General features: G+C 50.8%; 2 protein-coding genes across 5 annotated transcripts in view; one reads left to right on the top strand and one right to left on the bottom strand.

Moving 5' to 3' along the window:
* Positions 1–241: 241 nt before the first annotated feature.
* Positions 242–4,419, top strand: PSMC5 (proteasome 26S subunit, ATPase 5). The gene is made up of 12 exons (XM_038546905.1): positions 242–344; positions 794–865; positions 1,906–1,975; positions 2,299–2,396; positions 2,565–2,621; positions 2,698–2,928; positions 3,241–3,367; positions 3,466–3,656; positions 3,744–3,842; positions 3,922–4,032; positions 4,125–4,211; positions 4,311–4,419. The coding sequence occupies exons 1-12, from the start codon at positions 321–323 to the stop codon at positions 4,362–4,364; spliced, it is 1,221 nt and encodes a 406-aa protein (XP_038402833.1). The 5' UTR covers positions 242–320; the 3' UTR covers positions 4,365–4,419.
* Positions 4,420–4,464: 45 nt separating this feature from the next.
* Positions 4,465–23,597, bottom strand: part of SMARCD2 (SWI/SNF related, matrix associated, actin dependent regulator of chromatin, subfamily d, member 2) — a 36,463-nt gene continuing 17,330 nt past the window's right edge. For 2 of the 4 annotated variants that reach the window (XM_038546902.1, XM_038546901.1), the window contains exons 2-13: positions 9,608–9,792; positions 9,368–9,410; positions 9,103–9,225; positions 7,783–7,938; positions 7,269–7,364; positions 7,049–7,150; positions 6,760–6,921; positions 6,520–6,617; positions 6,020–6,155; positions 5,718–5,840; positions 5,480–5,581; positions 5,352–5,405 (exon numbers count right to left, since the gene is read on the bottom strand). In XM_038546902.1, coding sequence (XP_038402830.1) covers positions 5,352–5,405; positions 5,480–5,581; positions 5,718–5,840; positions 6,020–6,155; positions 6,520–6,617; positions 6,760–6,921; positions 7,049–7,150; positions 7,269–7,364; positions 7,783–7,938; positions 9,103–9,225; positions 9,368–9,410; positions 9,608–9,783 — 1,371 coding nt within the window. In that variant the 5' untranslated portion in view covers positions 9,784–9,792. Of the gene's footprint in view, positions 5,406–5,479; positions 5,582–5,717; positions 5,841–6,019; positions 6,156–6,519; positions 6,618–6,759; positions 6,922–7,048; positions 7,151–7,268; positions 7,365–7,782; positions 7,939–9,102; positions 9,226–9,367; positions 9,411–9,607; positions 9,793–11,638; positions 11,855–14,311; positions 14,528–23,597 lie in introns of those variants that run through there. The other 2 variants (XM_038546900.1, XM_038546903.1) reach the window with 2 other exon arrangements.

The raw sequence follows: 23,597 nt of genomic DNA, 5'->3' as shown, positions 1-23,597 counted from the left end.
GCGTGGCCGAAAAGTTTTCTTTATGTCCTTAAGTATTGCAAGTTGGAAGTTGGGACCAGGTGAGCGGATTACCTGATCTAAAACTGAGTTCCTAGAGAGCAACATTTAGGAGTTCCGTGGCCTCCTCATCCCTTTCCAAGCTCCTGACCTCGCGTAGCCACCTTCTCATCATGGCCTCTGTTTTTGTAGTCGTCGCGACGCACACCCCGCCCATTGACCCGGAATTCTTCTCTGTCAGGGTCGCCGGGCCCCAAGCCCCTATTTTTGCGCCTGCGCGCCAAGGTGGCTCGGATGCCGGCGGCCGCCGTGGGTGAGAGAAGATGGCGCTTGACGGGCCGGAGCAGGTACGGCGGCTGCGGTGGCCGGGTGGGGACGGGGCCTCGATGCGAAGCAGGCGCGATCCGAGGTGGGCAGACGGCCGAGGCAAGGGGGTCGGGTGGGTTGGGTGGGTGGACCAATCCAGACTGGGCCCTGCGCGGGACCGGATCTGCTGTGTCAGCGCCGCCCGCGGCGGGTCAGAGCAGGGCCGGGAGAGAAAGACCCGGGGGAAGCGGAGCGAATGAGGGGAAGATGGCTCGGTACAAAGCGCTCTCGTGCATGTTGTCCCTTGATCCTCCTGAAAGTCTTACGAGGTAGGCGGCATTCTCCTTCTGCTTTGAGTTAGTCGCGGGGAAGTGGAGGGTTCTAAAGAGATGACTGAGGAATTCAACCCAAATCCCATTCCTCCAAAGTCCAGGCTTTTTTCCCTTGCATTTTGGGGGTTGGGGGGCTAATAATTACCCTGTGTCTTCAGATGGAGCTGGAAGAGGGGAAGGCAGGCAGTGGACTCCGCCAATATTATCTGTCCAAGATCGAAGAACTCCAGGTGAGGATGGACTACAGAGGCAGCTAGGAGGGGATGAGGGACTGGAGTATGTTTATATAAACCCACGTAGTCCGGTGGGGGCGCAGTGGAAGAAGTAACTGGTCAAGGATAGGAGTATATGAAGTTAAGTTTCTTGTTTCTCTCACTTCTCACCCTTTGAAGGTAATCAGTATACACGGTTTATTACACATCGTTGGCTGTCAGATTTTGACGTAAGAGGTACTCTTTGCCAAGTACTATTCCTTTTAGAAGTTTGAATTGAGGGTTTCTTATAAAAGGTAACGCGGAAGCTGGGATGAGACGTAGCACACGGGCTGGGACAGGGTGAGAGCGAGAAGGGAGACCGAAACTCCCAGTTGGGATAATGCGGACCCCATGGGACTGAATAAAAGGAGTTGGGCCACCCAGTGCCTTAGCCTGAAGAGGGGGCAGGGACCGTAGCAATAAGGGAAATATACACACTGGATGAAAGAAAGTCACAAGGACGGTTTCTGAACTCCTGGCGTATTTGCAGCTTTCATATTCGGTCTATGATTTTTGAAGTGCCTTTACATGGGATTTCCTTTGTTCTTCACAATAGTCCTGAGAAGAGGCAGGGTAGGGGACGCTAGATCTACTTCCAGTTTGGTAACATCATGACTTTTTTTTTTTTTAACATCGTGACCTTTTAAATGGTTTCCCTTAGCTTTAGCTACCTGTTAGTTGGCAGCGGTGGGCTTAGAACTTAGGCTTTGGACTCAGTGATGTTCCCACTCTACCATGTTATTTTCTTGCAAGGAGTTGACTATGTGAGGCAGCTGTGACTTTTATCAGGGCTTGCTATTCCTGGTCCATTATTAGGGCAACTAGTCTTTTTTCATGGCTGCTCTAGGCCCCAGAGGGACTCCTGGAGGAAAGGATAGTCTTTAAGATCATATCGGACAGTCTGGAACGTGCAGGTGGCCCCGTGCTCTTCTGTCACTTAGCTCGTACCAGCCTGTGAGGATCTTGGCCAAGACCATAACCTCTTGTTGTTTTCTGCTGTTTCTTGTCCTCCGTAGTTGATTGTAAACGATAAGAGCCAAAATCTCCGGAGGCTGCAGGCACAGAGGAATGAGCTTAATGCAAAAGGTGAGAAGGGAAAGATGGGAAGGCTGCATTTGGCCAGTCTGTCCAAGGTCTGTCTGAATCTGCCTAAATTGAGACTTGAGACTTCATGTTTGGTGCTTATTGTTTCTCGTATAGTCCAAGGTTACACTTTACACCGTTACGTAGTTACGGGCAGGGACCGCATGCCTCTCCCCATTGTAACCCCTTTAGAAATTAAATTCTGACTTTATTTTTGTGGTCTTCTAAAACTTCAAATTGGTGCTTAATTCATGCCTGTCAAATGGAGTCGTGAGAGAAAGGACACTGAAGAAGCTGGGTGACCCCTATGTCTGTTTCCCATCCAGTTCGCCTATTGCGGGAAGAACTACAGCTGCTGCAGGAACAGGGCTCTTATGTGGGGGAAGTAGTCCGGGCCATGGATAAGAAAAAAGTGTTGGTTAAGGTAAAAGCACGATTGACCCCCAGAGAGCAGCCCAAAGCCCAACGCATTCCCACACGTGTGTGTAGCATTGCCAAGACACTCTTCTATTATTTTAGGACTCCTGGGTCTTCCTGGGCGAGGTGGGTAGTTTGGTGGTTGTCAGGAAAGGTCACGAACCCGTTTCTGTAGGTGCATCCTGAAGGCAAGTTTGTCGTAGATGTGGACAAGAACATCGACATCAATGATGTGAGTGCTGCAGGTGAGGTGGGAGGTTGGGCTCAGCTCTTAGCACACTACCTCCTAAAACTCTTCTCTTACCCAGGTGACACCCAATTGCCGGGTGGCTCTAAGAAATGACAGCTACACTCTGCACAAGATCTTACCCAACAAGGTAGACCCACTGGTGTCACTGATGATGGTGGAGAAGGTGCCAGATTCAACCTATGAGATGATCGGTGGATTAGACAAGCAGATAAAGGAGATCAAAGAAGTAATTGAGCTGCCTGTCAAGCATCCTGAGCTCTTTGAAGCACTGGGCATTGCACAGCCCAAGGTGAGAAGCAAGATTTCTATGGAAGGGTCATGCTGTTACTGGCATGTCCTGCCCTTGCCAAAGTGAGTACAGGGCTCAGGGGAGGTGTCTGGACCCCCACTTAATGCTGGCCCTCCCCATGGAAGAGGGGCTGGAGAATGCAGCCAGGGCACTGAGGTAGTTCAGAAAGCAGCACTAGAAAGGACCTTGACGTTCATGATTTATACCCCTGGTATCTAGCACGGGATCTAGCCCAGGGTCAACACCCAGTAAATGTTCACGGAGTGTAATGTGGGGATGGCTTCTGCCCTGAGTTCTGCTGTTTCTCTCTAGGGGGTGCTGCTGTATGGACCCCCCGGCACTGGGAAGACACTGTTGGCCCGGGCGGTGGCTCATCATACAGACTGTACCTTTATTCGGGTTTCTGGTTCCGAGTTGGTACAGAAATTCATTGGGGAAGGTAACTATGGCTAGAAACAATAAAACCAAGAAGTGATTGGGTGGAGGTGAGGGTAGGGAGCTCATTGCCTTCTTAACGCCAGCTTGGCCTCTGCACAGGGGCAAGAATGGTGAGGGAACTATTTGTCATGGCACGAGAACACGCTCCATCGATCATCTTCATGGATGAAATTGATTCCATTGGCTCCTCACGGCTGGAAGGGGGTTCTGGAGGGGATAGTGAGGTACAGCGGACAATGCTGGAGTTGCTCAACCAGTTGGATGGCTTTGAGGCCACCAAGAATATCAAGGTAATGTGGCATCTAAGGGAAGATCCTGGGTGAGGTACAGCCCGAGGCAGGGTTTGGCCGGAGCCACCACCCGCCTTTTCCATTCAGGTTATCATGGCTACTAATAGGATTGACATCCTGGACTCAGCGCTGCTTCGCCCTGGGCGCATCGACAGAAAAATTGAATTCCCACCGCCCAACGAGGAGGTTGGTGAGGGGCAGAGCAGGGAATGGCTCTGGCTGTGGGAGTAGACCACAGGGCTCAGGCTTCTCCTCTCCTTTCTAGGCCCGGCTGGACATTTTAAAGATTCATTCTCGGAAAATGAACCTGACCCGGGGGATCAACCTGCGGAAAATTGCTGAGCTCATGCCTGGAGCCTCAGGGGCTGAAGTGAAGGTAATCAGGGAGCCCAAGGAAAAGGGGGCAGAGGTGGAAAGCTGTGGGGTCAAGGGCACAGCCACAGTGCCTGACTTCCTTTCTCTGCTCAGGGTGTGTGCACCGAAGCCGGCATGTATGCCCTGCGGGAGCGGCGAGTCCATGTCACCCAGGAGGACTTTGAGATGGCCGTAGCCAAGGTAGAGGCCTCCACCTTTCTGCTTTGCTGACGGCATCTCGAGCAGGGGGGACAGAGGGTGTGTTCATTCTGTTGGTAACTTCATGCTTTCTCTCTCCAGGTCATGCAGAAGGATAGTGAGAAAAATATGTCTATCAAGAAGCTATGGAAGTAAGGTGCTTGTCTTTTGTGTGGATCCCTCAAATAAAGCTCTGCAGGACAAGCCTTAAGGACTTCAGTCTGTTAATGAGTGGCCATACTATTCAATGACCAGGTCCAGGTACCACCAATAAACAAGGATTTATTTGGAAATTTCCAACCTGCCAGAAGTGGCACTTGCCAAGCCCTGGGGTCCACCCTCCTACCAAGCTCCAAAGGGCAACAATAGTCCTCCCCACCTCCCCCCTCACACCCCCTGCCCTCCACCGTGTGGAGCACACACCCGTGTACCTCAGGCCGTGCCAGAGAACTGGAGTCCCCTCCGAGGAGGCTCCACCACCTTGGGCTCAAGAGCTAGGGTGACAGCCCTCTGGCATCCGAGGAGATGATGGCGGCCAGAGCCGCTTGCATAGATTGAGGAAAAAAAATACGGAAGGAGGCACCAAACAGGACTCCCTGAAAACCCCAACTTACCCCTGTACAAAAAAGTGGCTCCCGCATAGAAAAACCTGCTTCCCACATAGTGCAAATACCCAAAGGAAAGGAAAAAACCAGCAGCAAGGCTGGGCTGGTAGGAATGGCGAAGAACTTTGGTTTAGAAAGGCTAGGAAGAGTGTGAGCTGTGCTCCTCTTCCTCACCCAGCTCCCCAGAGCCAGCTCGCACACTGGCCCCAAGGGGGTCTGTAAACAAGCAAAGCCAGCAGGCCTGGTTCTGAAATGTCTCCATGACAATGTCAAAGTACAGCCTCCAGCAGACCTACTTGGGCCTGCCTGCCTGCAGGGAGCAGAGGAGGCATCTCTTGTGAACCCATTTAAAGCCAAAGTATGAAGTAAGTATAAGGCTTTGGGGACCAAGCAACAAAGAATCCTATCACTACATTTATGAAACTATAGCTGGGGAGCACAGGGTAACAGGACACAGCCCTCACCCCATCCTTAGCCTATGTGTCTGTGGCCCCAGAGAGTGGTCCCCTTCCAGGCAGAGGAGGGGTTCCCTGAGCGGTTAGGTCAAGCGGATTCCCAGCACCTGTTCCAGTTCTTGCCTTCGCTGCTGCACCTGGAGAGGAGAGACAAGTGGTTCAGGCCGCTGCTGCTCACAAGCTCAAGAGGGTGCACAGGGCAGAGCCTCACCTTCGCAAAGATGTGCCTCCCAACTGCTTCCTGGGCCCAGGGCTGGTGGTAGAAAGCAGCTCGTCTCTCCTCCTCAGGATTCCCAATCACATCAGTGATGATCTGCAGAGAGCCAGAAAGAGAGTTGTCTATATGCAGTTTCCACCCCTGTGCAAGTCTGCCCCTGGAAGCGGTAGTAGTGAGGCGGGTAAACCTCCCCTAGGGCTGCATGGAATCCACCTCAGGAAGAGGAGCGCACCTTGAGGTCTCGGCGCTGAGAACGGAGCCATTCCTGGATGAAGTCCTGAGGGTCCGTGCTAAAGCTGAGCATGAAATCCCTCTGGGTCTTCAGCTGGTTGATGGACTCAATGGTCTCATGGATCTGGAGAAAGGAGTACACATGTCAGACTGGCCCCCACTCTCAAGGAGTCCTGTTTCCAGGCCTCACCCCTAAGGACTCAGAGATCCTATCCCAAGGTGCTATGTGTACAGAAATGCCCAGCAGAGCCTGTCCACTCCCATCTTGGGTCCCATAGAAGGCTGGAGAGGCAGAGGGCCCACCTTGACATCGAGGGAGGCAATCTCCTGCTGATTGGTGGTAGAGGCCAGAAAATTGCTCATCTGGGCCTTGAGTGGGTCGTCTACCTCCACATCAATGTCGTAACATGCTGTCTTCTTCTGGTCGTTAGGGTCTACGCTGCAGGCAGGACACCAGCGGGAAGGGTAAGCACACGGCTATATCCATCCCACCCGCCTGGGCCAAACCTGCACACGCTTAAGGAGCAAGAAGCCAAACTTGCTGCTTCTCTTTGGCTTTTAGATCAAGCCAAAAGTAAATGGCTCTTAAAAGAGTCTTCCCATCCCCATTTCTTTTTTTTTTTTTTTAATTTTTTTTTATTTATTTATGATAGTCACAGAGAGAAAGAGAGAGAGGCAGGCTCCATGCATCGGGAGCCCGATGTGAGATTCGATCCCGGGTCTCCAGGATCACGCCCTGGGTCAAAGGCAGGCGCCAAACCGCTGCGCCACCCAGGGATCCCCCCATCCCCATTTCTATTTACCTAATGACATGGTTGATGACAATGGGGTCTGGATGCTGCAGCAACCCAGCCAGCTTCATGGGAATCTCAGAGAAACGAAGTCGGCCACAACTGAAGATCTAGAGAGTACAGAGGTTTGGTGATGCCTCTGAGGGCACAGGAAGTGTGGAGAATGTGGCCAAAAACCAGCCTCGTGGGGCTTTGGTGCAGTGGGCAAAGCAGGGGCCTTGAGAATCGCAAGGAGGATGGCGGCCAGCTCACCTGGCGGAAGTAACGGTTGCAATTGATGTACTCGCGCTCATGCCCATCCTGCAGTTGGTTGTGTTTGATATAAAGCCAAAGAGCCTGCATGATGGCCGCCCTTGTCTGTGTGTGCACCCCCAGCAGCCTTGCCAGTCGGGGGTCCAACTTGTACTGGGGAGGCTGGAAATGAACAGAGGAGAGTCAGGGGTGGGGCTGAGTTCTTATGAGAAACCAAAGTGGAAGGATTCACAATAGGAACCTGCCCCCCTCCCCCAGAGGACTCCCTGTGGCCCCAGACATTTGTCACCTGATGATCTAGCATGAGCAGGAGGGTGCACTTGACGTTGAGGTCTCCAGGCCGTTTGACCTGGAAGCCATCAGTCTCCTGGGTGGTGGGCATCCGGTGCCACTGGCAGGGAGGAGGGGAGCAGACCTCATCACTAAGGGAGTGGGCATGAGCATCCACGCTTGGCCCTCCAAGAGACCAAGGCCCACCCATGCTCCCCATGCCCCAGGGCCACTCTCACCTCCACCAGGTGGTTGTCAGGCCCATATAACTCTTTGTCCAGCTCAATGACGAGACTCTTAAAGAATGAAGAAAACTTCCTCTTCTGTTTGCTAGGCTGGGGAACGGTAACGGGCATGAGCTGGGGCTGCTAGGCTCTCAAACCTAAGCTAAGCTAAGCCCCCCGCAAAGAGTACCACTTCACCCCTGACACTCAGGGGTACTGAAGACTTGGACCCTGGAGAAAGTGATGAGACGAGGCAGAGTGAGGGCCTGGAGGCCTGGAAGGGCTCTGCGCACAGCAGCCCACAGGGACTGAGAGACGGGTACCCCTCCCTCCAGACACCTCACTGCCGGCAGGGTAACTACTGTCACAGCCGTGCACGTCAGCCTCCAACCTCTGACAGCCCAGAGCTGACCCCTGCAGCAGAGCCCTCTCCCTCAGGCAGGACCTCTCCAAAGTGCCCAAGTGTCTGGCCCCAGTCTTAAGCCCCCACAGGCCACCTCTCCTCCAGACGCCACATTTCCCAACTCACATCATCCAGCAGTTTTCCCTCCACTCGGAGTTCCCAGGAAGCCACCTTGTCCCCTGCAGGGGTTCCCCCAGGGGGCCCCGCGGTGCCCGCAGTATCGCCTTCTGCCTTGCTGGGGCTGAACGTATTGGAAATATAGATGCGCAGCTTTCGTTTTTGCTAGAGCGAGAAAGACAGCCAGCTAGCAGTGGGCCAACATGCTGGGACACAGTGCTACCCGATGTTTCTGTCTGGACTCATTCAGCATGGATACTGCCTGTGGATGAGGGGCCAGGCACCTTGCTAGGCACTGGAAACCAGGAGTCAGAAATCCCAGGCCCAGACTTTAAGGAACTCACAGTCCTGGGGGAGGCAGATGGGACTTCCGAATTCCAGCACAGTGGGATCGGTGGGGTGACAGGGACATACAGGGTTTTATCGGGCAAATCAGAAGCTTCCAGCTCACACTTTAAACACAACTCAGTCATCAGGCCCCAAAGTAACCTTGTCTCTGGAAAGCTTTCATTACTCAGGGGACTGTTTTAGAGTATTATTTTTTAAAAGGAGTGGGGAGGTGTGGGAGGAGACTGGAATTACCCTTATCTACCCTCTAGTCTTGCCCTGCAAACTTCTGACCACAATCCATAAGAATCACGCTTTCAATCATGATCAAGGATCCACATACATACACAAATATCTGAAACAAAATGTTATGAAATGATATTTTCTGAGACGCTTGGGTGGCTCAGCGGTTGAGCATCTGCCTTTGGCTCAGAGCATGATCCCCGAGTTCTGGGATTGAGTCCCACGTCAGACTTCCTGCATGGAGCCTGCTTATCCCTCTGCCTATGTCTCTGCCTCTCTTTCTGTCTCTCGTGAATAAATAAATAAAATCTTAAAAAAAAAAATGACATTTTCACCACTATGGTAAGTACTATACTACTGTGAAGTATTAGAACTTCTACTTTTTTAAGATTTTATTTATTTGTTCACGGGAGAGAGAGAGAGAAAGAGAGAGAGAGCGAGGCAGAGACACAGGCAGAGGAAGAAGCAGGCTCCATGCAGGGAGCCGGATGCAGGACTCGATCCCGGGTCTCCATGATCACGCCCTGGGGCTAAAGGCGGTGCTAAACTGCTGAGCCACCCAAGCTGCCCTAGAACTTCTATTTTGTATTTTGTTAAAAACATGCTGGTCCCACCACATGAAATTGAGTTCATGCTTCACTAATGGGCTGCATCCGGCAGTGCAAGAAATCACAGCCCCATGCTTGGCCTCTGGCAATCAAGGCCAAGGAGAGGCAGAGAAGTCTGAGGGCCAAGGACTGGCCAGGGCTGCACACGCACCGTCAGAGGCTTTTTGATGGCCTCTTGGATCTCCATCCGCTTTCGGGCAATGGTCTGGTCCAGCTTCCGCTCAAAAGCCAAGAGATCCATGTACGCCTGAGACTCTGGGACAAGCTCCCGAATCTGGAGGAAGGAAGGAATTTGGCTTGTTTAAGCAGCAGCTCTGGCTCCCTGCTCGCCCATCCCAGGATTGGGGGAGCTTGATAGCACCCACAGTCTGCCAGCCACTGGGCAGGCCTCGTCGGCCCCCGCCCAACATACTCACTCGCTGAGGTAGAACTTTATCTGCCATCTTCCTCCTCTTTAGCCTAGGGAGGACAAAAACTCGTTTAAGACCTCATTGGTCCAAACACACCTCCCCCCACCCACCCTTCCAGCCCCTGGGTTCCTCCCCAGGAAGAGCCAGGAGTCTTCCTCAGTTATCAGAGCTCTTAGGGCAGAAGGAACTGCTCTGCTACCACTAGAGCTGAGCTGGGTAGAGAGAGGAGAAACAGGATGGTCTTACCCCCGGCGCTGGGCGGGCATTGGGGGCTGGGCCTGGGGCACCAGCAGGCGTTTTCGGAATGGGTCCATCATGGTGGGTGGCATGCCAGGTCGAAGTGGAGCAGCTGTGCCAAATGGGGAGCCGGCAGGGGGTCCCACCTGCAAGCCAGCCATGGGCATCCGGCTCCCCGGTGACATACCAGGCCGCTGGGGGAAGCAAACCAAAGGGGGCGCATAGGTCAGCGGCAGGGCACCCCGGGGCCCACAGCCCATTCTCTCCATCCTTCTCTTGGGCCCGGGGCTGGCCCACAGCAGCACACTGTGGAGCTCAAGTGGGAGGGCTGGGAACAAAGGAGAGCAGGTGCTGGAGGGCAGAAATGTAAACCACACCTGCCCTGCCCCCGCCCCCCCACCCGGGCATCGCTGGCAGCCAATGAGGCCTGCCCGCACCCAGGGGTGGGAGGAGAGTCCTGCCGAGAGGGAAGGGCCTGTCACCACCCTCCAGCCCCCTGGGGCCGTACCCTGCTCCCGGGACCAGCCGGCAGTGGCAGTGAGGCTCTACAGCCAGTCCCCACGCCCTCAGACGGCACCGCAGGCCTTTTCCTTCCCAGTTTGAGAGAAAAGCATGGCGTGGGGCAGTGTCCCAGCCAGGTGGAGGCTGTGGTGTGACATGAACAGGCACAACCCCAGCCTCCATCCCCTGGCACCAGCGCAGTGGTGTGACCACGGGGAGGACAGCCGTCCACAGGGCTGGCAAGCCTACCCCAGGTGAGCAAGCTCCAGCAGGAAGGCTTGGAGCACGTCCCAGCTGGAGGGGGTGGCCTCAGGCGGAGCACAGAGACCATCTGGTCACCATATGGCCCCTACTTAGAGCCCAGAACCGGACCCTTCTCTCTAGCTCTGGGCTGCCCTGCTCCCTACCCCAACACGGAAGACCCCAAGAGGAGAGCTGGGGCTCCGGGGTGGCCTGTGGGAGAGCAGCTGGCCCCTGGACCCTGTGGTCTACGCACCACCTGGCAGCTGAGGCTGCTGGGCTTTAACCCAGCCCCACAACCTCAAACTGGAGAATGGAGAGATTATCCTGGGATAAGAGATCACTCATTGGGCCACCAGGAATCTGGGTGACAAAAACGGCTTCTGTAGAAGCCCGCAGAAGGATTTCCCATCCAAACCCAGCTCCCCAACATTTCTGGGAGTAACCCCGGCCCTCAGCCCCCCTCTCCACAGCTGCTGCCGGCAAGGCCTGTTTGGCAGCTCTGCCTTGCACACACTGTCCCTGGCAGTTTCACAGGGCTGGCCCCAGGGCCCAGATTATGCAACCGGCACAACTACCCAACCAAGCCAGGCTGGGTGTGGAATTGCACCAAATCAGAGGACCCCCCCTGTATCACACACCCTCCCACCCAGTATCATGGAGATGAGATTCTTCCCCCACTTTCTCATCTAGCACTGAACTCATGTTCTCGGCACAGAGGGTCAGACTCTTGACCAGAGGCAGAGATGGAGAAAAATAACCAGAGATGGAGGGAAGGGCAAAGAAGAGCAGGTGGGAGGAGGAGTTAAACATGGGGGGGGGGGGGGGGGCTCGGGAGTCCTGCCACAACTTCTCCTCATCACGAAAAGATTCATCTGAGCTGTTCAAAGGTGAAAGCCTGTTTCTCAGCCTTAATGAGCCATGGCCAGAGATTACAGAAAAAACCTCTAGTGTGGCCACAGTTGTAAGCCCAGGCTCCAGACATCCTAGACACATTTTCCCCACCCCAAGCCAGAGGAGGAGCAACAGAAGCAGTGGGGTCTGCAGAGAGGAAGCCAGGGCCCTGTGGTCCCTGGGAAGCCATGCACTGGGGTGTACACAAAACCTCCCGGCACTACCCGTCCCTCCCAGGCAGGTGCTCCGGCAGCAGGAAGCCCCAAGTCAAGGCGGCAGGGGGTGGAAAAGGCTCCTCCCAGACATCTGCTCTAGACTTCCCAGGCACACAGCCCCCCTAGGCTTGCCAGGGCCCCAGGCTTCTCCCAAGAGAGAAAAGGGGCCCGGGGGTGGGGGGGTACTTACAGCTCATGAAGTCGTAGCTTGGTCTTGCCAAGCTCCACACCTGCTCTTTGGAGCACCAGTTAACTCCTCTTCAAGATTAAAAAAAGGAAAAAACAAAACACCCCAAAACAAATCCCAGTCAGGCCACTCAAGGCTCTGTAAGTCCCTGCCTGCAGTAAAGCTCAAGCTAGGAAGTGTGTGACAATGTCCTCTCCCTTGCCCGGCAGCAGCCCATGTCCTAAGTGTGACTCTACCTCCACTGCCCAGGACAGCAGGGCACGTGGCTGGGCCTAATGCTGCACCTCCAGAGAGCACGCAGCACCCTGCCTCAAAGCCTGTGGCCCTGGCGCCCCTGGTGGCCCAGGCCTAAGAGAAGGGAACATACCCCTCCATAAGCAGAAAATATTTTGAACTCTGGAGTGAACCCAACAATCTGGGTTTCTTTGGGTTTTGTTTTGTCTTTCTTTTTTTTTTTTTTTTTTTTTTTAAGATTTTATTTATTTATTCATGAGAGGCAGAGACACAGGCAGAGGGAGAAGCAGGCTCCTTGCCGGGAGCCCGACATGGGACTCGATCTTGGGTCCCCAGGATCAGGCACTGGGCTGAAGGCGGCACTAAACCACTGAGCCACCCAAACTGCCCCATTTCTTGTTTTCCTTAAGCTCTTCTGTCGAGTATGATCCACAGCTAGATCCACTGTGTGGAGGGAGGTGGGTCATCACTTCCCCTCTTTCCATAGGTTCCCTAACTTACCCCACTTGGCCTGGAAAGCCTTGCTCTTCTAGCTCACTTCATGTACCCTAACAGACAGGACCCCCTTTGCTCCTCTGAAGTCCCATCTCCTGGAAGTCACACAACTGGACTTAGAAAGAGGCCAAGCAGAATCTTACTCGAACTTAGCCAGGGTGAACTGGGTCTTCCCTCTCCCCTTGGATCCTCTACTGTCCCTTCCTGGAGGAGGAGGAAGAGGTTATGAAAAGCTGGTGGGACAGGAAGCTTGCAGAAGCAGAAGCTCAGTGCCTACCCTTTGGTCCCCAACCCTAGCAGCCTGGGGCTCCCCAGCCAGTCAGCTGGACCTTGCCACTGGCCCAAGGCCACTCCCTACATAGGGCTGTGGAACCCATTATCCAAGGGCTTTCCCCAGGCCACACTGCTCACAGCTTTTGAACAAAGGCAACTGGAGAGGCTCCTATCTCTTCTTAGACCAAAGGCCCAGAGAGACTCCAAGGCCTGTGCTCAGCTAGCCGGCCCAGGGGCTGTAATGACTCATGTCGAGACCCCTCAGCATCAGCTTGGACCCATGAATCCCCAAGTGGGAAAGCAAGATGGGAAAGATGGGAGTCACTGGCATTATCTCTGTCAGTACCCAGATATTTTGTTTTCTTTACAGAGAGGAGGGGGGATGAAGAGTAAGTGGGAAAAATCAGGGTCCCCAGTTAGGCGTCTCTTTAGAAAGTAAGGGCCCAGGGCTCTGAGGGGGGCGGCGAGGGAGATAAGCATATCCTATCCTATGAGGATCCATTTGTGGAGCCTCTACCTGGAGACCAGAGAGTCAACCCCAGCTTCCTTGGGAGATTAGCAAAGAAGCCAGTGCCAAACGCTGGGGCACACGGGTTGGTTGGGATATGACATTGCTAGAACCTAAAGGCTAAATAAGAGTGCAGAGAGAGTGCAAAAAAGGATGGGCACAATTCCCAAGCATTCTGGGGCAACCAGAAACAATGGACTGGAGAGGGGGGTACTGATGAGCCCCACCAGCAGGGTCAGGCCCTAAGGATGGAGTCTCTACCTCTCCTCGGCCTTTGAAGCTGCAACCTGAGACGCGCTCTCTTGGAAGCCAAACTCCAAAGGGGTCAGGACAGAACTCTTTGAAGCAACTCTCACAGACAGGCTCCTCCAGCCCCAGACCAGCAGGGCTCAGTGGAGCCTCTCTGCTCCTGCACACTAACCAACTCCTGGACACTAGGACACCAGGCAGAAAGCCAAAAGGAGAGTCGGCCCAGAACGGGCTGGGCTTTCCGCCTGCCTCAGGCCTGGCCACCACCAGCTCTGGTCGAACCCGGAGCCACCCCACGGGAGGGCTCCTGGGCCTGACCTGGAGCAGACCCTGCCCGGCACAGGCTGGGGTCCCCTTGCTCCGTTCTCCACCTCCCGGGCCGCGGGGAGCCAGGCCCTTCTTCCTCCCCATCAGCAGCTGGGAGCCATCTCAGACACGCTAGAACTCTGCCAGTTCCCAACTAGAAGAAAAAAAAAAAAAAAAAAAAGCCCAGCGCAGACTTGGAGTGGGACCAAGGCCAAGGCAGGGTAACCCTGGTTTCTCCGTGAGGGCCCTTTTGCAAAACTTTCCCAGCACTTCCCCGAGCCCCCTTCCCTAGGACCTACACTAGACTTCTCGGTCCGCTCGCCCACAGCTCCCGGGCTCCGGTTCCTCCACCTCTCACTCAGAATCCCCGTTCCAAGAAAACCTCCAGACCCTCCCAACCGCCCCCAACCCTCCAGCCCAGGCTCGCTCTGACCCTCTCCCCGAGCTGCCCCGCCGCCCGGCCTTGCCCTGCACCCCGTCCCGCGCACTCCGCACGCCGGGCCCCCGTGCCCCGCCCGGGGGCTGCCCCGCGGCCCCGACTCCAGCCCCCATCGCCCCATCGCCCCGGGCGACCTCGCGGCGCCACCCGCCCGCCCGGCCGCGCTGCTCACCTGGTACTGCGCCGCGGGGCCCGCGGGGCCCATGGGGCGGAAGGCGGCGGCCCCGGGGCCCCCCACGCCGCCAGCCGGCCCTGGCCCCCTGAGCGCCGGTCCCGGCAGCATGCCGGGTCCCGCGGGCGGAGGCGGCGCTCCCAGGGCCGCGGCAACGGCGCCGCCACCAGGACTCAGCGGAGGCAGCGGGAACCCGCCCGCGCCACGGCCCGACATCGCTCCGTCCCGTCCGGCGGTGTCGCGATCCGGGCTCCGGGCTCCGTGTCGAGTCCGCTCCGCGATCCGTGCTCCGGGACTTCCCGATCTAAATTCCGGGTTCTGGGGCTTGTTGATCCGGGTTCCGGGATTTCCCAATCCAAGTTCTCAAGTTCCTCCTCGCAGACCCGGTTTGGGGCAGGGCCGATCCTGATTCCGGTCCTGCCCGGGCAATTCCGGATCCGGGATCTGCTGCACGCCCGCCTGACGCTCGCGGCCTCCGGAGGTTTGGCCGCCGGAGTCCAGTTACCCGGAGGCGGCAACTAACTCCCAGCCCCGCCCAAACAAGCCCGGCGCTAGGCCCCGCCTAGAACCTGCAGTCCAATGCCACGGTGCCGCTCAAATCCCGCCCCTCGCGAGACCCGCCCCCAGCAAGCACCGCCCCTAACCGCCAGCCGCCCCCCCCAGCCACGCCCCCACGCCTCAGGCCCGCCCTTGACCGGAGGGGCGGAGGCGGAAAGCTGCGCAGGAAGCGCTGTGCAAGGCGCGGGGTCAGAGGTTGAAGGTCACCTAAGGGCTTCAACAGAGAATGCGTGGGGAGTTGCTGATCTCTGCCCCGTGGAGCCCGCCCCCCGAGGTTCCCAGTTACACTCCCTGAAAATAGTTGACTTAAGTCGCTTTTCTATGTTTTAGGCAGTAAAAATTCAGCTTAGAGCTGTTTCCTGAGGCAGAAGAGCCACCAGCTTCACTTTGTTTAATAGCCCATCCTGCTGGCTCAGAGCTGCCAAGGGACGTCAGCTGCCCCAGACCCAGTCCAGCTGTGTGACGGGCTGACTTGGCCCTGCGCCGAGCTCTTATCGCATATTTTTAACGTGGCTCTGCCTCACTTTAAGGAAGCCTAGTACTTTACTCCACAGGAAATGTTTCTAGGGGGAGGAATTTTGCCTTGTGAGAAAACTCCCTGCAGTTAAATAAGGTCTTTCTCCAGGATTTATAGTACTTAATTGGAAAAAAAATTCAATACCTTTTCAGAAACCACTATCCTGTGTCATAAGGTATTCAAAATAAAGCCCTTCAGCTGTGTTAGCCTACATGCTGGTCATCTGGGGTTTCCTCCCCCTGATACAGGCCAGTGCTTCTTAAACTTTAATAAGCACAAGAAACATCTGGGGCTTTTGGGCAGCCCGGGTGGCTCAGTGGTTTAGCGCTGCCTTCAGCCCAGGGCATGATCCTGGAGTTCTGGGATCGAGTCCCATTCGGGCTCCCTGCATGGAGCCTGCTTCTCCCTCTGCCTGTGTCTCTGTCTCTTTCTCTCTCTCATGAATAAATAAAATCTTAAAAAAAAAAAAAAAAAAAAGAAAGAAACATCTGGGGCTTTGGTTTAAAATGCAGATTATGATTCAGTATGCCTGGGGTTTGGGGTAAGGCTCAAGCTTCTGCATTTCTTTTATTTATTTATTTAAATTAAAGTTAGTTAACATATAGTGTATTATTAGGTTCAAGGTAGAGTTTAGTGATTCATCAATTGCACATAACATCCAGTGCTCATTACATCAAGTGCCCTCCTTAATGCCCATCACCCAGTCACCCCGTCCAAGCACCTCCCCTCCAGCAACTCTGTTCTCTAGAGCCAAGAATCTCTTATGGTTTGCCTATTTTCATCTTATTTTTCCTTCTCTCCTCCTGTGTTCATCTGTTTTGTTCCTTAAATTCCACATGAATGAAATACGATTTTTGTCTTTCTCTTACTTCGCTCAGCATAATACACTCTAGTTCCATCCACATCATTGCAAATGGCAAGAGTTCATTCTTGATGGTTGAGTAATATTCTATTTGAGATACACAGATATACAGATAAAATCTTCTTTATCCATTCATCCCTCGATGGACATCTGGCTCTTTCCATATTTTGGTAATTGTGGACTCTGTTGCTATAAACATTGGGGTGCATGTGCCCCTTCAAATCACATTTTTGTGTGTACTTTGGATAAATATCTAGTAGTGCAACTGCTTCTGCATTTCTAACAAGCTCCAAAGCAATGCTGTTGCTTCTCAAGACAACAATTTTGAGTAGCCAAGATAGATTTTCACTATGTAATTTCTCGTTGCTTTCATCTCTAACCAAGTCTTGCACTGCAGCACCCCAGATCCTGTTTATAGTACAGTCCTCCAATCCTTTTAGAAATCAGGTCTGCTCACCTGTACTTCCCGGTATCTTTCCTCCAGAGATGAACTCTGCTCTGCTGCTGCTTTGCTGCTCCTTGATCTTGTCTTCTCAGAGATCACTCTCTCTTTCTGCCTAAAAGTGGGTTGCCTGCCAGTCTGAGAACAGGCCACTGGAATTATTACAGTCACTAAGCCAGGGCCCCTTCCCACCCCTGTAAAGTAGGTAAAGAATTAATGATAATGCAATTAATGACCATTTCAAGACGTTCAAGTTCCTAGAGCAACTCTAGTTCTAGAGGAAGCAGTCGGGGCAAATCCCCTGGGGAGCTATTCCAAAATATCCCTGCCAGCCACCCCTATACAACGCGCGCGCGCACACACACACACTAAAATGGGTTCCAATGTTATATTTTAAGAATAAGCCTCCTAGTATTGTACACCTGAAACTAATATAACACCATATGTTAATTATACTACAATTAAAATGTTTTAAAAATAACAGAATAAGCCTCCCAGGTAATTCTGATACAACCTACCTTATAGAAAACCTTTACTCTAGAAAATAGACACGCTAATAAGTACATTTTAAGGAAAGATAAAACAGTTAAATGTAACTCAGGTCCTCTTTATCCCTTGCTTAAATCCCTCTCCAGCTTCCCATTGTTCTTAGATTGAATGTCATACTCCCTTTTCATGACATGTAAGTTTTTGCAGGAACTGGCTCCTGCTTCTCTCCTTGGGCTCATTTTAAAATCACTGCGTTTGGTTCTCTAAGAGTCAGTCCAGAGGTCCTCCTGGCAATTTCTCAAACTGCTAAGCCCCTTCCAACCTCAGAGCTTCTCTACTTCCAGCTCTTTCTTAGCTTTTCCACCCCCTACTCTTACTTTATTTCCCACCAAGTGATTATTACAATTATGTAATTGCTTGTTTATATGTGAATTGTTTACTGTCTGATCTGGCTCCTTCACTAAAATACAAGTTCTATGAAGGCAAGAACTCTTTCTCTTTTTATTTTTTTCTATTTAGGTGAGATATATATAATGTAAAACCATCTTAAAGCAATCAATTCATTGGCATTTAGTACATTCACAGTGTTGTACAGCCACCACCTCTACCTGGTTCTAAAACATTTTCATCATCCCAAAAGAAAATTCCATACCTGTTAGGCAGTTGCTTCTCATTCACCCCTTCTCCTATTCCCTGGTACCCACCAATCTGCATTCTGTCTCTACAAGTTTACCTATTCTGAGTATTTCATATAAATGGAATCATATAACATGTGACTTTTGTGTCTGGATTTGTTCATTTAGCATAATGTTTTCAAGGTTTATGCATGTTGTAGTGTGGACCAGTATTTCATTTCTTTTTATGGCTGAATAATATATCATTGTATGGATATGCTACAATTTGCTTACCTATTTATCTGTTGATAAACATTTAGGTTGTTTTCATCTCTTATTGTGAGTAGTGCTGCCATGAATGTGTGTGTACATATGTTTGTTTAAATACCTGTGTTCAATTATTTGGGGTATATTGTGTTGTTCTTAATCACTGTCATAACCTACTTGATAAATGTGTTTGAATAAGTGAACGATCTTTAAGTGTAGAGAGAATGATAAATAATATAAGCAATGAGTTAATTGCTATGATAAAATATCCTCAAGGTATTAGGGGGGAATAGAGATATCTAGGGATAAAGATTTCCTATATAGTAGGCAAGTGAACAGGTAACACTTTAAGCATTTACACATGTGTAACCTCTTGATCCCTCACAATGCATATGAGGTAAATACTAATTTTTACCTCTATTTTAGAAATCAAGGCAGAGAGATTCACTTACTCTCACTGTGATAGTGCTAGGATTCAAACCTGGTTCTGATCTGGCTCTGGAATCCACAATCCAGGCACTTAACCACTATATAAGCCTTCTTGTTTATTGCTATTATTTCTCTATTACCTCTGGTCTGTTATTACTTACAAAAAAAGTTTTCAAACTAAAAATCAAGTTCTGTGGGGACTCAGAGAAAAGGAGGTTAACTGGTAGAACCCGATTAATTAGAAAGGTTTCCTAGAGGGGTGCATGGGTGGCTCAGTTAGTTGAGTGTCGGACTCTTGATTTCAGCTCAGGTCATGATCTCGGTATGGAGATGGAGCCCCAGGTCAGGCTCCAAGCTCAGCAGGGAGTCTGCTTGAGATTTTCTCTCTCACTCTGCCTCTGCCACTCCCCTCATGCTCTCTCCCTCTCTCTCAAAAATAAAATAAATAAAATCTTTTTAAAAAAAGGTTTCCTGCACCATTTCAATTTGAAGGAGATACCACTGGTGGTCACCCAATAGGCAAATGGGATTTGATATATCACTAGGGGCAATTCAAGACCTTGTAAAAGAGAACACTGAGTTAATGCTCAAAAATCAAAAGAGATGGGGGAGGGGAAGCCATTCTCACTGCCACCCTCACAGGACCCAACAGTGTAGCTAATTACAGGACCTGAAGTCACGGAGGGAACATTCCCACGCCTTTATTCCCTTGACTTGGAATGCATTTTTCTCTTCCTCTTTTTGTCCCTTGATATTTATTCTGCTTACTGACCATTTTTCACAATTTTATTCTGAAACATTCTATGGTCTCAAAAGAAGGAGTTTCCTATAACCTCTGACCCTGTTGCATCTACAGACACTCTGAGACTTAATGGTACTAAAGTATTTATCAAAGTATTTAAAAAGTACTTAATAAACCTGAGCCAAAGGGACAATCCCCAGTGTGAGCTCTATGCTTCCTCATCCAGCTGTTTGGTGGGCAAAGTAGCTCCTAAAGAATTCCTAGAAGAAAGGCCCTTGGAACAAGATGACCCAGTACTTCCCCTAGAGCAGGCCAGGGAAGGATCACTGCTCAGTATGATGGCCCTCAGTAGGCTGGAATTTCCGAAGAAGCAATGTGGACTGTCAGATTATGGTGGGAAACATTTACCACAATGGTGGCACTGCCGGGGCTGTACCAGGAGCCTGTCCTAGGTGGAACCCCAAGCAGCTGACACATCCATCTTCCACACAGATTTGGTGGTGAGACAGGCCTGGGGCACTGCCCAGTCAGAGCAGCAGAAGGCCCAGATGGCAAAGCAGCAGATGCTGTATTCACCATTTGAGAAGCACTTATTGAGCAGCTTCTATGTGCCTGTTCCTGACATCTTCTAGTAAAGATAAATGCAGAAATAGATCATTTCTCCATGTGACAATTGCTAAGATGAAGGTATTCATAAGGTACCATGGGGAAACAGAGGAGGGGTCTTTAACGTAGGAAAGTTATTAGTGAAGGCTTCTTTGGAGGATGTTATGCAAAAAAATGCTACAAATGGATGAGGCAAAGAAACAGAGTTAAGACTCAAAGGCATGAAACAGTACAGGGTGAACAGAATCAGAATCAATTTTGCTGGATCATCAAGAGTACAAAACTACTTCTCCATGTATACAACAAAGTCAGTTCTCAATACACATATTTTAATAGTCAACACAGTCTGGCAGGTAAAACTCAAGAAGAGTAGTGTCTTCCAGTAGTGGGAGTAAATACCAGGATTCAAGAAGTGAACTTCAGGTCTACAGCCCACGTGACACTCCTGAAGTCGCCAGAGTCAAGTTTTAGGGCATGATTCTATCAATTGTTCCCTCCTCATGCAAGGCAGAAGGTCACAGCATATTCAGAGACCTGGGTGAAACTGTGGTCTGAGTCTTCTTCCTAGCCACTTCCCAGACCCTTTCAGAGGCGACCTCCTGGCTCTTGAATTTGGCCTCAGAGTTACCACCATAACTGAAAACAGACCACTAAGACAGAGGAAAGATAAGGCAAGAGTCTCCACTGGGTCCCTAAATGTGCCTATCCCTGGGGTTCTATCTATAGCTCTTTTCTGTATACATGACCTACCCAGACATACTCATCTACCCCCGTCCCATCAATTACTGTCTACTTTTCTGATGAGCCTAAATCTCTAACTCCAATCACCACCTCTCTCCAAGGTTCAGATCCATATTTCCAATTTACTGCTAGATGCCCCATAGGTCATTTAAAATCATCTGTCCAAAATCAACGTCTCATTGTCCTCCCTCCCAGTCTCCTCTCCTATCTGTATCTATCCTGACTTAGGGCATGAGGACATGGTGAAGGGCCAACCCTGCCTTGCTGATATTTCAAACTGGTCTTGTAGGCAGATGAAAGCCAAAGATGGAGTGACCCAACCAGATGCCCAGGACACCTGCAGTCAAATGCAAAGAGGTAAATAGAAAAGAGAAAGCCAGGATCCCTGGGTGGCACAGTGGTTTAGCGCCTGTCTTTGGCCCAGGGCGCAATCCTGGAGACCCGGGATCGAATTCCACGTCGAGCTCCCGGTGCATGGAGCCTGCTTCTCCCTCTGCCTATGTCTTTGCGCCTCTCTCTCTCTCTGTGTGTGACTATCATAAATAAATAAAAATTAAAAAAAAAAAAAAAGAAAAGAGAAAGCCTTAAAGACTTCCATTCCATGGTCTTGATATCATCTTTTACTCCTCTGGCTCTTGCTCTCTTTCAGTCTTAGTCTTCAAGTTCTGGTGGTTTTACCTCCTAAATCTGTTTTGGATCTATCCTATGTACAATAGGTCATAGTTGTCAGCATCTCTGACCTGTAAGTCAGGTTGTCAGCATCTCTACCATAACCTACCCAACTAGTTTCTCTGCTAATAAGCCATCCTACCCCATCCCTCCTGACAATTTTATCCCAAGACAGCAAATCTGATCACATCTCTCAATTTTCCTATATTTGTGTGCTCACCATTAATTACATTCAGCAGTGGGCCTTAAACCCACCGTGGTACTTCACGTTTCTCAGAACTGTTGTTGACGACCCAAGAGAAGAGAGGGCAGCACTGGGAGATCCTCTCCTCCACCCTCACCTTTCATCCCTGCTTCAACAAGGAGTTCTGCTTTTATTGTTTTATATATTGAGTTACCTTGCAAGATTCTTTGGTGGGAAGGTTTCCACAGCTCTAAAGCATTGAAAAAGCAAGGGCTTGCAGTCTGTATCTAAATTTTTCAACATGGCATAATTGGCTCTTACTTTGTCCTACCTCTCTAGCTTTATTTTCCACTAATGTCCCAATGGAACTTGTCCTTCCCGAAACACACCATGCTGTGATTTCATGCTGTGATTCTTCTGCCAATGACATCACTAGAAAGTAAGCTCCTCCAAGGCTGGGACTTGCTGCTGTATCCCCACTACCTAGGACAATATCTAGCACAAAGTTAAGTACTCAGTTCATTTTGATTAAAAGAATAAGTGTTCCTCCCCAGTTCTCTCCCATGCAAGTGTCTGTTTATTCTTCAAGGCCAACTCAAATGTCACCACCTCTGGAATCTTACAGGACTTTCTATCTCCACCTTCCAACTGCCATCAACAATTTGTTGTTTTCTGTTTTCCATAATACTCAGTCTAAATTTCTGTAAGAGTAATCATCATATTGTGCTGTAGCTTTTGTTTAGGGCTCTCTCTATCCACACACCCCTCTAGTGTGAACTCTAGGAGGACAAGGACAGCGCAGAAACAATGCCTGCTCAGGAAATAGCTCTAATAAAAGTTACCTCCGCTTCCCCACCCGGGAACTCCCAAGTCAGTCCTGATTAGGAGCTAAGACATCAGGGCAGAAGGTTAAAATCAGCTTAGCTGTAACAGCTAACTTTGGCACCCAAATGTTTCTCAAGCTTTATGCTCTTGCTTTCTTAAACTTTATCAATTTGTGACTTTCCACCTAGATTCTTGGATTTTTCTTTGTTTGCTCCTTAGCCCAGATCTTATCCTCACCTTGACTCTGATGGGCCAGCCAAGGTTGATTCACTTAATACTAACTCCTGATTTTAACCATTAATTTATCTGTTCTTCTAATTCTGATGAAGACTGTACTGACTCTATATAGCTTCTATAAGTGATGTGCCTATGAGCCGGGCACTGATGGCCCCCAGGAATAAAAAACAGGTAAGGAGAAAAAGAGTCTTGGGGGATCAGGGAAGTAGCAGATTTGGGGAGCCCAGAAACCAAGTAAAGCAGTCAAAAGGGAGATGCTACTTCAGAAGAGGACATCCCTCTAGCTGTGGTTTCTCCTGCTTTTGTTAGGTTCAAATCTACGGTTTATTTTTTTTTTTTAAAGATTTAATTTATTTACTCATGAGAGACACACACAGAGAGAGAGAGAGAGGCAGAGACACAGGCAGAGGAAGAAGCAGGCTCCATGCAGGGAGCCCGACGTGGGACTCGATCCCTGTACTCCAGGATCATGCCCTGGGCTGAAGGCGGGCGCTAAACCACTGAGCCACCCGGGCTGCCCCAAATCTACGGTTTCTATAACCCACTCTCACAACCATGACTACTCAGGCCAAAGCAATTATCCATTTGAAGGAATGATTTCTCTACTTCCCTAGGAAAGCACCATTCACATAAAGAAATGGGTCAACTGAAGCAAGCCCCCTTGCCAAAATTCAATTTACCAGGGACCAATTTCTAAAAGTACTGTAATTAAAAAAAAAAAAAAAAAAAAAAAACATTTTTAGGGCAGCCTGGGTGGTTCAGTGGTTTAGCGCTGCCTTCAGCCTAGGGCCTGATCTTGGAGACCTGGGATCGAGTCCCACATGGGGCTCCCTGCATGGAGCCTGCTTCTCCCTCTGCCTGTGTCTCTGCCTCTCTCTCTCTCTCTCTCTCTCTGTGTGTGTGTGTGTGTGTGTCTCATGAATAAATAAATAAAGCTTAAAAAAACATTTTTATATAATATAGCTACTTTTAGTAGATGGGATCACACAACAGCCTTAAAACGTTAACATTTAAGATTTTAATTGAAGAAACTAAAGTTAAGGTTGATATGCCATTGAGGAATTGGGAAAAGGACAAGAGTATACGTGTGTGACAAAATAGAAA

Source organism: Canis lupus, chromosome 9 (assembly GCF_011100685.1).
Source record: "Canis lupus familiaris isolate Mischka breed German Shepherd chromosome 9, alternate assembly UU_Cfam_GSD_1.0, whole genome shotgun sequence".
Lineage (NCBI taxonomy): Eukaryota > Metazoa > Chordata > Mammalia > Carnivora > Canidae > Canis > Canis lupus.
Note: the sequence above shows the minus strand (reverse complement) of the source record. Positions and strands in the feature narration are given on the sequence as shown.

Coding starts and splice junctions, on each gene's coding strand:
- PSMC5 (XM_038546905.1), top strand. CDS start 321: ATGGCGCTTGACGGGCCGGAGCAG. Junction 866..1,905: donor CCAAGATCGAAGAACTCCAG/GTGAGGATGGAC, acceptor TGTCCTCCGTAG/TTGATTGTAAACGATAAGAG. Junction 2,622..2,697: donor AGAACATCGACATCAATGAT/GTGAGTGCTGCA, acceptor TCTCTTACCCAG/GTGACACCCAATTGCCGGGT.